Source organism: Elaeis guineensis, chromosome 8, assembly GCF_000442705.2.
Source record: "Elaeis guineensis isolate ETL-2024a chromosome 8, EG11, whole genome shotgun sequence".
NCBI classification, from domain to species: domain Eukaryota; kingdom Viridiplantae; phylum Streptophyta; class Magnoliopsida; order Arecales; family Arecaceae; genus Elaeis; species Elaeis guineensis.
Window position 1 is genome coordinate 19,725,897 of NC_026000.2, and position 13,866 is coordinate 19,739,762.

Below are 13,866 nucleotides of genomic sequence, written 5' to 3' on the forward strand. Positions count from 1 at the left end.
AAGGGAGAACGCAAGGAGCTGGGAGGTACGATGGCACCTGTCACCGCGCGCTAATGTGTTGGCACGTGTGAGCGGATGAGATTGAGCCGGGGATGGAGTTATCAGGGCTGAGCAAATAATTGAAATCTGAAAAATTTTATCCAACCCGAACCAATAATCATTGATTTTGATCGGTGAAAAAATATAAATTAGATAAAATTAAATTAAAATTTATAAAAAATTAATTATTTACGATTAAATTTAATTTTTATATTTTTAAATTATTTGAAATCGAACTCAATCAACATAGTATTTCACAAACTCACTTTCATTTTGGAACAGTATTGTTTAGTCTTTAATACTTTATTCTAAAAAATACCATATCACCTATTTAGATTTATAAAAATATTAAAATTAAATTATTGATGGAAGTTCATCAATTTGAGACAAATCTAAAATAAAAGCTTTCCGATGTGCTTGCTTTCGGACAAGTAATATTTTTTTCTGTTTTATTTGGTACAAGTTCAAAAATAAATCTAAAATTTATAATTTATAAGGTTTAGATCTTTTTTATATTAAATTGATAAAATAAATATATAAATTTGAGTAGACTAATATCAGGTCTAAAATCAATATTGGGTCAACATTAAAGTCTAAATAGATACAACTCATCCGAACCTGCTACAAAATCATTCACTTCAGTTTCAAATGATTTATATATAATAAATAATCGGTAGTAAATTAAATTTTTTTCAACTCGATTGGTTCGATCGAATGAAATATTTTTTTCAATCCGATCGAATTTGACCCATGCTCAGTCCCGAGAGTCAAATTCAATCAGCTGGAGGAAGGTGTGTACAAATGCAGCACTTTTACTTTTCCATTTAAATATGAATGCGATGCTTCCATCACCGAGGCCACAAGCATAGCTAGATTTTTGAATCAAATATACGTCAGCACTCTGCATGAGCAAATGTGTATTGCTCTTTCAAGAGAGGAAGGGAAGTATTGTTTAACAAATATAGCATGTTTCAGTCGAATTGATAAATGCAACTCCACCCATATTTTGTACATGTTGGCCCAAGCCTTGATAAAGGAGTTGGTTTTATGATTGGTGGGTGACGACTAACCTGCTCATTCAACTGAAACTCTCTCTTGTTTGAAGCCAAAATCTAACTTGATTATCCATTGCCCTTTGCTCACCGCTTAAGGAGAGCCGCATAAAAAGTCAAGAGTTGGTTTTGATTTCTTCGGCATGCCATGTTTCAATAATTTAAGTTGGAAGCCAAAATCTAACTTGATTCTTCATTGCTCGCTCAAGGAGAGCCGCATAAAAAGTCAAGAGTTGGTTTTGGTTTCTTCGGCATGCCAAGTTTCAATAATTAAGTTGAACTTTCCTGGCAAAGCTTCAAAGAAAGAGGTCTGGAAAAGATTTGATCAGCTAAAGTGAGAGCGGCATGCCCCTTTGGTCATTCAATCAAAAATGCCGAGGTTAGGGTAAACCTAACGGCTATTTGAAAGCTCATACTTGCTTATGCCTCTAGATTGATGGCAAAACTATAGTCACATCTTTTAAATGTAAATCTAAAATGAATTATTAATTTCAATCAAATTGATAAATATAGTTCTTTATTTTTTATTAATATAAGAGATAGTAGACAGGGTGTGTTGGGTTCCGGATCACGCAACGGAAGACTGAATTTTAAAATTTTATAAAATCTAATAAACCCGAAAACCAAAAGCCTAAGATCTCCCCTAGTGTATTCAATCAAATATATATGCCTATAAGTGAAGTTTAGATATGAAACCTTAGGTCGGTGAAGAATAGAAGAAGCCGGTATCCTTTATTTTCCATGAGGTGCCCAAACGTTCGCCCTCCAATAGGTGATCCACACGAAATCAGGATTAAGAAAACGCTCTGGCAAAATCTTGTCTTATCAAATTCTCTTCCCGAGAACTATCTTGCCTTGCTAGGATCAATTCCCAACACTCCATCAATTCTCTCTTAAATGACCTAAACCCCTCTCTTAGCCTTTCAAAAAGATCTTCCTAAACCCTTGTCCTAATGGAAGACTCTTTGTCTTGAAGTCTAAGACTTTGTCTTAAAGAAGACCCCTTGTCTTAAAACTACAAGATCTTCACTTAACAAGGGAAGGAAGAAACTTTATCGGATTTCTGATTGATTTTTATCCGAACCAAAGGGGGGATATTTATAACGTACGAATAGACGCTAATATGTCTATTCGTAAAAGCCTTGAATCTGGTTATTAATGTATCAAATACGTCCTTTAATCAAAAAGACTGTTGTTACGTGTAATGAATCCATACAATATTTAAACATCGTATGACTTTTTTTCAATAACCAGACTCCCTCATAGTTGTTTGACCAGGTCAAACCTGATCCAAACCATCCAAATCCCACACCATAATCTGATTAAGGCCTTGGATTTAATTTAAAACCCCGAGAGAGAATTGATACGTGAAAAGTCACGAAGAAATTTTTAGCCTTCTAGAATTGGCACCACCAAAACCCCATCTTGGCCCTCCAATTGTGTTTTGACTTAGTCAAATCACTCAACCAAAGGAGGGAATTAAATCTTGGCCCTCTAATCCTTATTCCAAAAAGGTAATTAACATGCAGAAGGACTCTTAGCTCATCTGCATGCCAAAATTAAGTGCCGTGCACCATACCCATGCGCCAAATATTATCCACTTTATCTCCACACCAATTTGGTATTTCAATCCCATTAAAATTTTTCAAAAATGGTGTGCAATAAGATAAAGGAGAGAACTTAATTGGCGTCAAAAATTGAGATTAGATCCTTCCATGAGAAAGACTCTAATCCTCTCACACGTAACAAGTCTTCATGCGCTAAAATCCAAACGCATGACATGATTTTCATGCCCCATAAGCCATAGATTTTAATCTTATTAAAATGCCATAAAATTAGGCATTGAACCTCATCAAATAAGGATTAAAATGGTATAGAAATTTAGACTAAAATCCATTTGGAGAAGGAATTTTTGTACGCGCACAATTCTTGTGCCAAACAATGTTGTGCCTTACATCAAGAATCCTACCAACTTGGGACTCTTGATAAATGATGTTAAAATCATGAAAAAATTCTCAATTATGGCTGATTAAAATAAGCACTAACCAAATTTAGTTTCACTTAATTTTGGTTGATATATTGGCAAAGTTTCAAACCCAAATAGATTAGGTTAGGAGCTTGGGTTAGCCAACAAGTGCTAGCTTGTCAATTAGGCACCCAATCCAGATCCAATATCCCATAATTAAATCAAATAAAATTCTTGACTGATTTCTTGATGTGTGTGATCCTTTGAGTTCCATATCTAGCCAGCAGTAGATCTAGATTTATGTTGACCCAAATTGATTAGAGTCCATCTAATCGAATTAGATCAAACCGATGCATATCCAAGTTGTCAAATTAGAACCCTTTCTAATTGACTCATGAATTGAACTTTTTAATTCATGAAAACCTACAAGACATAATTGATGTCTAGCAACATGTCATGCCTATCCGAAAGATATAAAATTTTCTGATAAAAATATCAAAAATATCCTTTAGTGGCGAGTTATCATGCAATTCAATCCTTCGATCATCCAGCATCTCGAATACGATTATGGATATGGAACCAAGTCAAAATCAATTTCATATTTATATTTTTCTCGATCATAAGATGATGATTCGATTAATGAAATATTAATTTTTTTTAAAAATTTTTATTCTGTTTTGATCAAAATCTTTTTGAATCATCTCTCGATCGAAACAAGTAGGATGTGATCTCCTTTTATTAGGAGTAATCGATTCCATGTTGACCTACTCATTATCTCCATACATAATCCACCATATCTAGAACACTCCGTACATGACTAAATCATGAATGAGTATGAACCAAAACTATGGTTTCATATGTACAAGATACTATGGTGGTCTCAGATTTAAGGACCACATGCACAACCCCTACCAGAGAAACATCTTTTGACATTAAGATTCCATAAGATGTTTCTCATGTCGGATCAATTCAGTGAACTCATTCTCTAATGAGCACCCACATCCTTATATTAGTATCTCACACAAGTAGCTTATGAGATCAACTATCCTCTCTACCGAGCATATATAGGATGTGCTAGTTCTTCCGAAACATCGATCCCCAACTCAATATCCCTATAACTATGAATGTTCTAGATCAGGGTTTTAAAATTTTGGGTCTCATAGGTATGATCTCATCATAACCTTAAAATCAATGCCCTAATCTATGGGGTTCATCATAATCTTAATTAAAAACATAAGATGCAGCACATGATGAAAAAAAATATCTTTTATTAAATAAAATATTATTTATATAAGTCTGGAAGATTATAAAAAAAAATCTCTTATATACATAAGCCGATTGACTTGTAGGACATATTCCTTTCTGGATGGGTGGACCCATTAATATATACATATGTTTCCCAAGTAAAACATACAAGCTCATGTCATTTTTTTATGTTTTGGTATGGGTAACCGCGGTTCGAGTTATAAGTAAAAACTTCTATGTTTAAAAAAAAAATCGATATGAAGCTAAAAATCATATACAACTAAGAATAATTATCTTTTCTTTTATAAGAAGTAAGACATCTACTCTTTAAAGTAATCTGATTACATATTATGTGGGCCAAGGTTTTAGAGTGAACCATAATGCATTATACCAAAAATGCCATGTCATAATCTCCTCTAAACCTTGAAACATTTGAGGTTTTATTTTCACCTAACAAACATAGCATAATTTCTCAACCCAGCTCTTATAATTTTTACTAACTAATTTGTAAAATGATTTAAATGATTAGCATTGAAAACCAATCATTCAAAAAACTCCCATACAAACTCATGATTTAAACCCACTTAATCCTCGTGACACGAATTCGGTTTTGACCGTACCTGATTTACTTAAAGCGCGGTCAAAAAGCTAACCCATACTTGATCCTAAACTAAAAACCATCCTTGATCCAAACCCAACCCCGAGTAGGATCAGATTGAATCTGATTCTTCAGATAGGATCAATTTTTGTAGGATTTAAGGTTCATTAATCTTTGTCATATATTTTCCACAAGATTTGAGTCTGATCCTCTTGAAGGTGCAGCATGTTTTTATAGAAAAGAAGCAGTGGGAGCAAATGATTGAGATATTATGTCAGAAGAAACACCTCCAAATAGAACTATAGAGCTGGCTATGTGACTCCCTTTTTATGTGTGCCCATAAAATTAATTGGATATAACTGTAGGCCAGCTGACGGTCTTGAACTGTTTTGGCTTCAGGAATCAAGAGATAACTCCGCTGATATGAATAGGCAAATTGCATGTTTATTATTGATGATAATTTCTAGGTGTTATTGAATCAAACTCTCTGCATGGGGGATTTGCTGTCTACTTTCTGACAATAACCAGTGTTCTGTGAAAGGGTAAACAAATGAAGGCTTAACAACAGCTGCTATTTGACTTTCGCCATTCATGCAAATAAATCATATTTTCTAATTTACAATTGCCGTTCCGGATAAAAAGGATGGTAACATAATCAAAATGTTATTACTTAACTATTGTTGTTCATTATTTCAGCAAACAACTAGTAATGGTACTCCTGATACACATTATTTTATATCCAAATAGTGGCCATTGTTTTATATCCAAATAATGGCATTTGTTTTCACTTTATATCATTATGAAAGATAATTGCCACAGAGAGGTACATTATTAGCAGATGTTGGTGATTTTAAGATCCTGGATGTTAGTGATGCCTTAAATTTTTTCCACGAGCCGTAAGTCAAAATACAAAGAATGAGATTCCTCCTTGGCATAAGTGATGCCTTATGTTAATTTATCAATTTTCTAATACAAACTAAGAGGGTATTTGGTTGAAAAAAAGTTTGAGTTTGAAATGAAAATATGAATGGATGACTCTCGTTTTAATCATTTGGTTGGGAGAAGTATGATTTCGATTTTGATTCTGAGATGAAATAAAAATAGTCTAATCCTCTTGAAGTCCAATACCCCAACTCTTTCTTAAGTATTCAAATCTACATTCCGATTATTATTGAGGTTAAGAACCAAATATTTTAGAGGAAAAAAAAAAAATATATATATATATATATATATATATATATATATATATATAATCATTTCAATTTCAATTTCAATTTATTTCGATTTCGATCACGAACCAAATATCTTATAAATATATGTAACGTCTGATACCTTGGAGTCAGAGAAAATGATTGGGGGATACCAGCAAATTTGGACTCATATCTCCTCTTTACCTTCATCTTAATTTTCTTTTCTCTGTCTGTACCTCTTTAGATCTTAATTCCTTTAGTACGTAGATGTACTTTAATTAATAAAATTAAGTGGAAGAAGTATCTTAATTCCTCCACATTCCGTTAATAGATAATGAACAAAATGATTATTTGTTGTAGCTTATGACACTTTGATACCTTTCTTCTGCTATGGCAAATAAAAGTTGTGATGCCAGATTTGAAAGGAGAGATCTATATGTGGTTACTTTTTCCACATTAGAAGTGTCTTAACGATATCTTAGATGTTGTTCCCTCATGCAATAAAATAATTTGTATCTGACATTGAGTCCCTAACTTTTATATCAAGTGGTTGGTTATTTGGATCTCCAACTCGATTGATTTTGCGGACGCAGAAGCTGAGTTTCGTCGTCATTGCTTCAACAAGGCGCCATTCTCTCTCGTTTGCTCTTTTCCTTTGTCACCTTTAATCATCACTCTGGTCAAGGTTCTTGCTTGATATGGGGGCCACAAGCTTTGGATCAGTCTCCTCACACTTTGGTTGCGCCTTGCTCTGCAAATCCCTCAGTTTTTTTCTCTCCAGATGTTACTTTTTCTTTATTAGGCAATATTTAAGGCCTATTTACCAATGTTTTAGAGTAAATATGAAATGGCTAGTAAATATTTAATTCGAAAAGACAAACTATTTTACCCAAAAGTTATTACCGACATCCTCTTCTTTTTCCCACCTAAGCTTATAAATTACGGATTGTGCTTGGTTCACCTTCGTGAATCCTGGCTTAAAACCATTAGCTATATGGACCAAAGTTCAGCTGAAACCCAAGCTAGTCTTGATAAAATTATTCGAGTTCTATAATTTCAATGAACCCAAGTTTAAATATATCGACCAAAGTTAAAACCGATACGTGATTCAAATCTATAAATTATCAACTTCTAAAAATTTTGCGGGAGGCTAAAATTCATTCTTATAGGATGCTCATTTAGTGATTGATTTATAAATAAATTCCCTAGCATGTTCTCGCAGTGCAGTGGCGGACAATGGAAACTTTGACTACTTCAAATTAATGGGGCTTGCAACCTTATAGCAGGAGTCCGAATCCTCCATGCCTGTTTTGCACTACGTAGGTTTTATGTGCTTGGATGGTGCCAAGCATGTCAATCTCCTATGATGAATAATGTGACGGGCTATTCAGGCACGTACAGCTCTTTATGGTATAGAACACGCATCGCAAGAGATCATAACTTCTTGTGGTACAATAATTTTAGCTAGTTTCATGAAAAGTAGTAAAAGAAGAGAAGTACGTAAATAGGGGTTTTACACTCACAATCTCTCGACAAAAAAAAAAAAAAGAGATTATTCTCATAGTCATAATCATTGGTAGCAACAAGGGAAAAAAATGCATGCAGACACGATATAAACCTAGCAAACGAGATCATGGATGATGCAAGAATGGAGTTGCAAAAAGATCATTTGGCTCCAACGGGGTAAATGATGATCTCTGTGTGGTAGATTGGTACGCAAGTGTGAGGACTTCACGTTTTATAGCTAGGGTGTCCACTTTCGAATGTTGTTTCTCTATGTAAGAGAAATTCTTTGTGCAATACGGATGGTGTAAAAAATTTGATATAGAGGACACCATCTTACTTGATGGATCCACATAGTCACCATCTTTCAACGCGTATTTAATGCCTGCAGTTTCATTTTTTCATTTGAAATTTTGCATAACGAAAATATTTCTCTTTTTTGAAAAAAATTATGATATCCTACGGCATATTATGACATTTTGCATTAAATTATGACTTCCTGCATGCAGGATGTCATAATATGACCCAGAAAATTATGACATCCTATGGCATATTATGACATGCTGCATCAAATTATGACTTTTTGCATGCAGGATATCATAATATGACCCAAGATGTCATAACATGGAAGGGGCATCTTTGTCCAACTACTTTCCAACGCATATTTAATGTCTGCAGTTCCACTTTTTCATTTGAAAATTTTGAATGATGAAAATATCCTTATTCTTCGAAAAAATTATGACATCCTATAGCATATTATGAGATCCTACGTTAAATTATGATTTTCTACACGCAGGATGTCATAATTTGGATATAAAATATCATAATTTTTTCTAAATAGTAGGAATATCTTTGTCATTTAAAATTTTAAACGAAAAAGTAAAACTGCAAGCATTAAATGTGCATTGGAAAGCGGTGGCTATATGGACCAATCAGATAAGATGATGCGATCCATATCAGATTTTCTACACTGCCCGCGATGTACAAAAAATTTCTCCTCTATTTAAACAAACCAACTCCCATGTTCATCCAACCCCTGAACCCATCGATCAATACAGGCCAAACGAACCAATCTTTTTTTAAGAACAGAAGGGGCATTTTTGTCGAAGTATTTCATGGATGAGTATGTCTCGACAAAGGAATGAATAAGAGATAATAATATTAGGACGTGGTTGGGAGAAGGTGGGCTTTTGAATAGGAATGAAAATGAGTGACTTCTGTTCTAACTGTTTGGTTGAAAGAAATTTTATTTCCATTTCAATTCCCCATATAAATGGCAGTATCCAATCTTCCAAAATCTAATCTTTACTCTCCCATAGTATTCAAAGCTCATTTTTATTTTGATTGCGATTTCGATCATGAACCAAATATGTTGGTATGAGAATTCATGCGGATTTGTATTTAGTTTTACATCGGTTATTCACTGGAAAGATGTTGGGTACTTAAACATAACCAAAGAATCTAAATAATATTTTTTGACTAGTATTTTTTATGAGGCCCTAGATTGTTATAAATGGTATTACAGCTGATCCAATCCATAATCCATATAGACTAGAAGATACTGCAGCACAGATTCATTAGGGCTAACCACGGGCCGATCGCAATATTTGTAAATGGATGGATGAATCTAGATTCTTAGCTTGACAAAGATACCGAAACTTAAACAGTGGATGTCTCTGAAGATCCATGCAAGCGTGTATTTAGTTTCACATTGGTTATTCACTAGGAAGATTTTGAGTATTTATATAGGACCAAGGATCACAAAACATACCTTCCAACTCTTTTTTTTTTTTTTTAATGAGGTTCTAAGTTGTTACGGTTGATTATATGGGTTGTAATTTTTTATTCAAATCTATACTGATTTTAATTTTGATTTTGATTTTGATCGCGAATCAAACTCGTCCTTAAAATTTTTTTTTTATCATTTATGCACAAATCTGAATTAAGGAGACGAGTGTTTAGTGGACAATCATGATCATACAAAAGAATAAAATTCAATTGGGCTAGGATCAAGGGGGAACATCCAGGAGTTCCCCCATGGAATGTGGACGGACATGGATCAGTACAGAAAAAAAAAATCAACTATAAGAGGGGCAAAAGATCTTAATGTGGAAAATAGACTACAGAGCAACATTTAACAATGTACTTAATAAAAGAAAATTTAGAACCTGGTTTGCTGGATCAGTAGTGATCCTAGGCTCAAGCTCTAAACGACAGAAATGCTGCACTCTGCCATAAAGTTCATATTTTGACAAGCCCAAGATTAATTTTTCTCCATTTCTCCTTACATTCTAACTATATCGAAATGATTGGCTTATGAAAGTTAGCTAGCATGTTTTTGTCTGGAATTAAGACTAGAGTGCTGCACTTACAATCCAATTTTAAATAAGTCCAAATGCAGACCACTAAAATTTGGATTTGCTTAGAAAGCTGATCGGGTTGTCCACCCGCGGAAAACATTCTTTTCTCTTCAGCCACTCAGGATGTGGCCTTGTCAGTGCCAGAGAGAGAGAGAGAGAGCGAGAGAGAGATTATAGAGCTAAGGTAGGGCCCAGGGCTGCGTAACGGTTCAACCCAAAAGTCCCTGATGACGTTAAGGGTGGTTTCAAATATTTACATGCGGGACGTGGCTCAGCTCTACCATATTACGCAGGGGTGAGCAAAAAAAATTCAAAAAATTGATTAACTGATCCAAAATCAAAATATCAACCTAAAAAATACGGTTAATCGAACCTCGATTTCGGTTTGGATTGTTTAAAAAAAATTCAATTTCAGTTCGGATTCAATTTTTTTTTTTAAAATAATGATTAATCGAGCCAACCGTTATATATATATATATAAAATATTAAAAATATGATTCATATATAACATGTAATTGAGTTGATTATTTTTTATTAAGGATAACTGACAGCCTCAGAGTTCGAATTATAACTTCACATTTTTATTTCTTTATATTTTTTTATTTAAAAATCTATATATATTTATATATAATATTAAAAATATGATTCATATATAACATGTAATTGAGTTGATTATTTTTATTAAGGATAACTGAGAGACTCAGAGTTCGAATTATAACTTCACATCTTTATTTCTTTATATTTTTTTATTTAAAAATCTAAAAAATTCTTAGCTTCATTCCTTACTAACTTCTCGATGCCCACCAATTTGTAGCCTTTTATTTAATCATAGATGTATTTAATCATGAAGATTATGATATTGTTATAATGGATATTGTCATAAAGATTTTATTATGATGTGAATTATTTAATATTTTTATATATAGATGAAAAAAATCGATTAATTGATTAATCAATCTATTTAATATGATTAACCGATGATCGGTTAACCATAGCAAATGGATCAGTTATGATTTATAATTAAAAAAAATTAATTAGTTTGATTTGGATTAAAAATTTGAGCAATGGTTCGGTTAAGCGAATCATTCTCACCCCTAATATCACGTCATTTCTTAGCTGAAGTAGTTTCTCTGGAAAAAGCCTTGAAGTATTCAAGGTTATTTTAAAAAAAAAAAATGATTGCTCGCATCATTTTCTTTCACAACAAAAAATATGTGGACTATCGATTTGCACCATTAATCCACTGGCTTAATTATAAGATCAAGATATTCAGCATTCAAACCAGAGATGCTATTGTCGGAGAAGGGTTGGACCATGCAAAAAGTGAATCATTGTCATCACTAAGAATGACACCAAGTATCATTATTGAAGTCCATTAATGTTATTAACCATGACTATAACAAGAACAAGAGTAATGTGACAATTAAACGGAGGCTTCATGCATGTTTGGCACATTTGGCTCAACGATCTTGCAACAACAACAGACACAACTTATTCTCGGATTTATAGATTAAATTGACAGAACATTGAAAAAAGAACAGCAAAACAAACGCTAGCAAACACATGGATTAAGAAGAAAGATCAGCCTCCAAAAGGTGGACGATAGGGTGCACTGCTACACTGGCAAAAATAGTACAAGCTGGGAATCCATTCCTTAAGGGGGCCTACCTCACTTGCCTTCTGTTTATCAAGTATCTGGGTCTCTCCATGGAACCCGCCCACCCTCCATGTGCGTTGAGCTCTTGTAACCAATGAGACAAATCGATCCCAACCAAGCAGCAGGAGCTTATTGTGGAGCAAATTTTATGGTCCTCCACCGTCCAGACTCTTATGTTCCTTACCAGAAACTGAAGAGTTTTGAAAGCAGTTGAAGTTAAGTGTAATATTTTATTCTAAATTACATCAAAAAATATTTTATTCTAAATAAAAAAATAATCTTTTTGTTTCATTTTCTATAAAATTAAAAGCAACAATTTTAGAACAACAAAAGCCATCACTACATCAACACAATCCTTGCACTCTTTCATCCTCGGTAGAAACACTCAAAATCACAAATGATTTTTCAACAAAAAAAAAAATGGAAAAGAAAAGAGATGCATCAATTTTGAGTTTTGGACAATCCAAACAATACCAAAACTAACAAGAAGACACCAAACAATAACAAAAAAGAAAGGTGAAAATTACAATACAAATAACCCGAAAGATAAAACCAAAACCCTCCAGAGATCGCATTCTTATTCCCTCCCGATCAAATGCAGAAGGAGAATAAAGTTAAAAAAAAAAAAAAACTAAGCCACCACAACGGCCGCCACCGCTAACGCCGTGGCCGCCGCGGCAGCCGCGACCCACGGCCCGGCACGAGCCCTCCCTCCGGCGGCGCTCTCATCATTCGCGGCCTTCTGATTATCCGCCGGCGCCTCCTCCGGCCCCGTCGGCGCTGGCGGCGAAGCGTGGTGGCGCTTCCTTGATTTGGTAGGCGCCTCCGCCTTGGCCGTCGGTGCCGGCGCCGGCGCCGGTACTTTCGCCTTCTCCGGCTTGAACAGCTCCCGCGGCTCCAGCACCGCGTCGATCGTGTAGACCGCCAGCGGGTCCTCGTCGATCAGCGTCCCCGTGATCTTCGCCAGCATCACCGGCGTCTTCAGCGTCACCACCTCGCCATCGTTCTGGACCGTAAAGTTGTAGTTCTTCGCCGTCCCATCCGTGGCCAGCGTATTGACGACTCCGTTGCTGGATTTGAGCATCTGGATCGAGTTGTAGACCGGGATCCCGTGGTAGAGGAGCACCGAGAGCTTGCCGTCGGCGGTGAGGTTCTTGAACTTGGGCATGAAGGCCTTCATCGTCTGGTCGATAGGGCAGAATACCGTCAATCCGCCGCCGACGTTGCTTTCGAAGGTGTTCTCGGCGTCGCCCGTGGCGACGAGTAGATCGGCGAAGGTCTTGCAGCCCTTTTTGGCCATGAGGGTGGTGAGGTTCACCTGGGCAGGCGCCGGCGTGGGGGCCTCCGCCTCCGGCGAGGAGAGGGCGGAGCTGATCTGGATGATGGCGAGGTCGTAGGAGATTTCTTTGATGGACTTGACGAAGTTCGCCGGCGCGGAGTCGGCTGCGAAGGAGACGCGGCCAGCACGGTGGTTGGTGATGTTGACGAAGCCGGTGGTGCCGGGGGCGGCGCCGGTGGCCTGGAAGAGGGAGGAGGAGGCGGCTGTGCCGCCGTTAAGCTGGTGGAGCTTCTGGGCGCCGAAGTAGTCGACGAGGACATGAAGGGAGAGGGCGTTCTTGAGGGCGTAGACGTTGAGGTGCTTGGCGAGGAGGGGGGCCATGCCGGCGTTGCTGACGGCGAGGACGGTGATGGTCTTCCGGCGGTTGATCTCGCCGGCGAGGTGGGTGGCAGTGAGGTAGTGGTTGAAGGTCGAGAACTCCGGGTGCTCCGCGAGGATCTCGGTGATGTTGTGTCCGCCGGAAACCTGAACGGAGCCGGAGAGGAAGAGGAGGGGAAGGAGGAGGCCTAGGGATAAGAGGAGCCGCATTGTCACGGTTATTCTTGCCCTGGCCCGGAGATATCTGGGATAGTGGAGATCCGGTGGGGATAAATGTAGGAGGTGGAGCAGGAGAAGAGTGGAGGCGAACAAGACTGTGAGAGAGAGCAGCAGGGAGAACTGAAGTAGTGGAAAGCTGAGACTGGTCAGTGGAGAGGTGGAGATCCAGAAAAAGTCCGTAATCAAATAGCCTCGACCTTGGATCTTATTACCCACGAGGTGCCGTTAACTTTAAAGTTACCCTTCCTCTAGTAATTATTTTAAGACTGGATTAGTATAAGCTAAGAAAAGGGTATATAATTGTCTTGCAGTACAAACCAACCATTGGGCCCTGGACACAGGTAATGGCCTGACTGAACGCTGGAGCAGACCAAAATAGT

The 13,866-nt window shown here is 36.7% G+C and overlaps 1 protein-coding gene across 1 annotated transcript; it reads right to left on the bottom strand.

Annotated features, from left to right (window-relative positions):
• Positions 1–12,122: 12,122 nt before the first annotated feature.
• LOC105049998 (fasciclin-like arabinogalactan protein 2) lies at positions 12,123–13,655 on the bottom strand. Its single transcript, XM_010929836.3, has one exon. It carries the CDS (start codon positions 13,475–13,477, stop codon positions 12,242–12,244), a length of 1,236 nt encoding a protein of 411 aa, XP_010928138.2. The 5' UTR covers positions 13,478–13,655; the 3' UTR covers positions 12,123–12,241.
• Positions 13,656–13,866: the final 211 nt, after the last annotated feature.

Excerpts from the sequence above, each read along its gene's own strand:
- LOC105049998 (XM_010929836.3), bottom strand. The coding sequence starts at position 13,477 with ATGCGGCTCCTCTTATCCCTAGGCCTCCTCCTTCCCCTCCTCTTCCTC.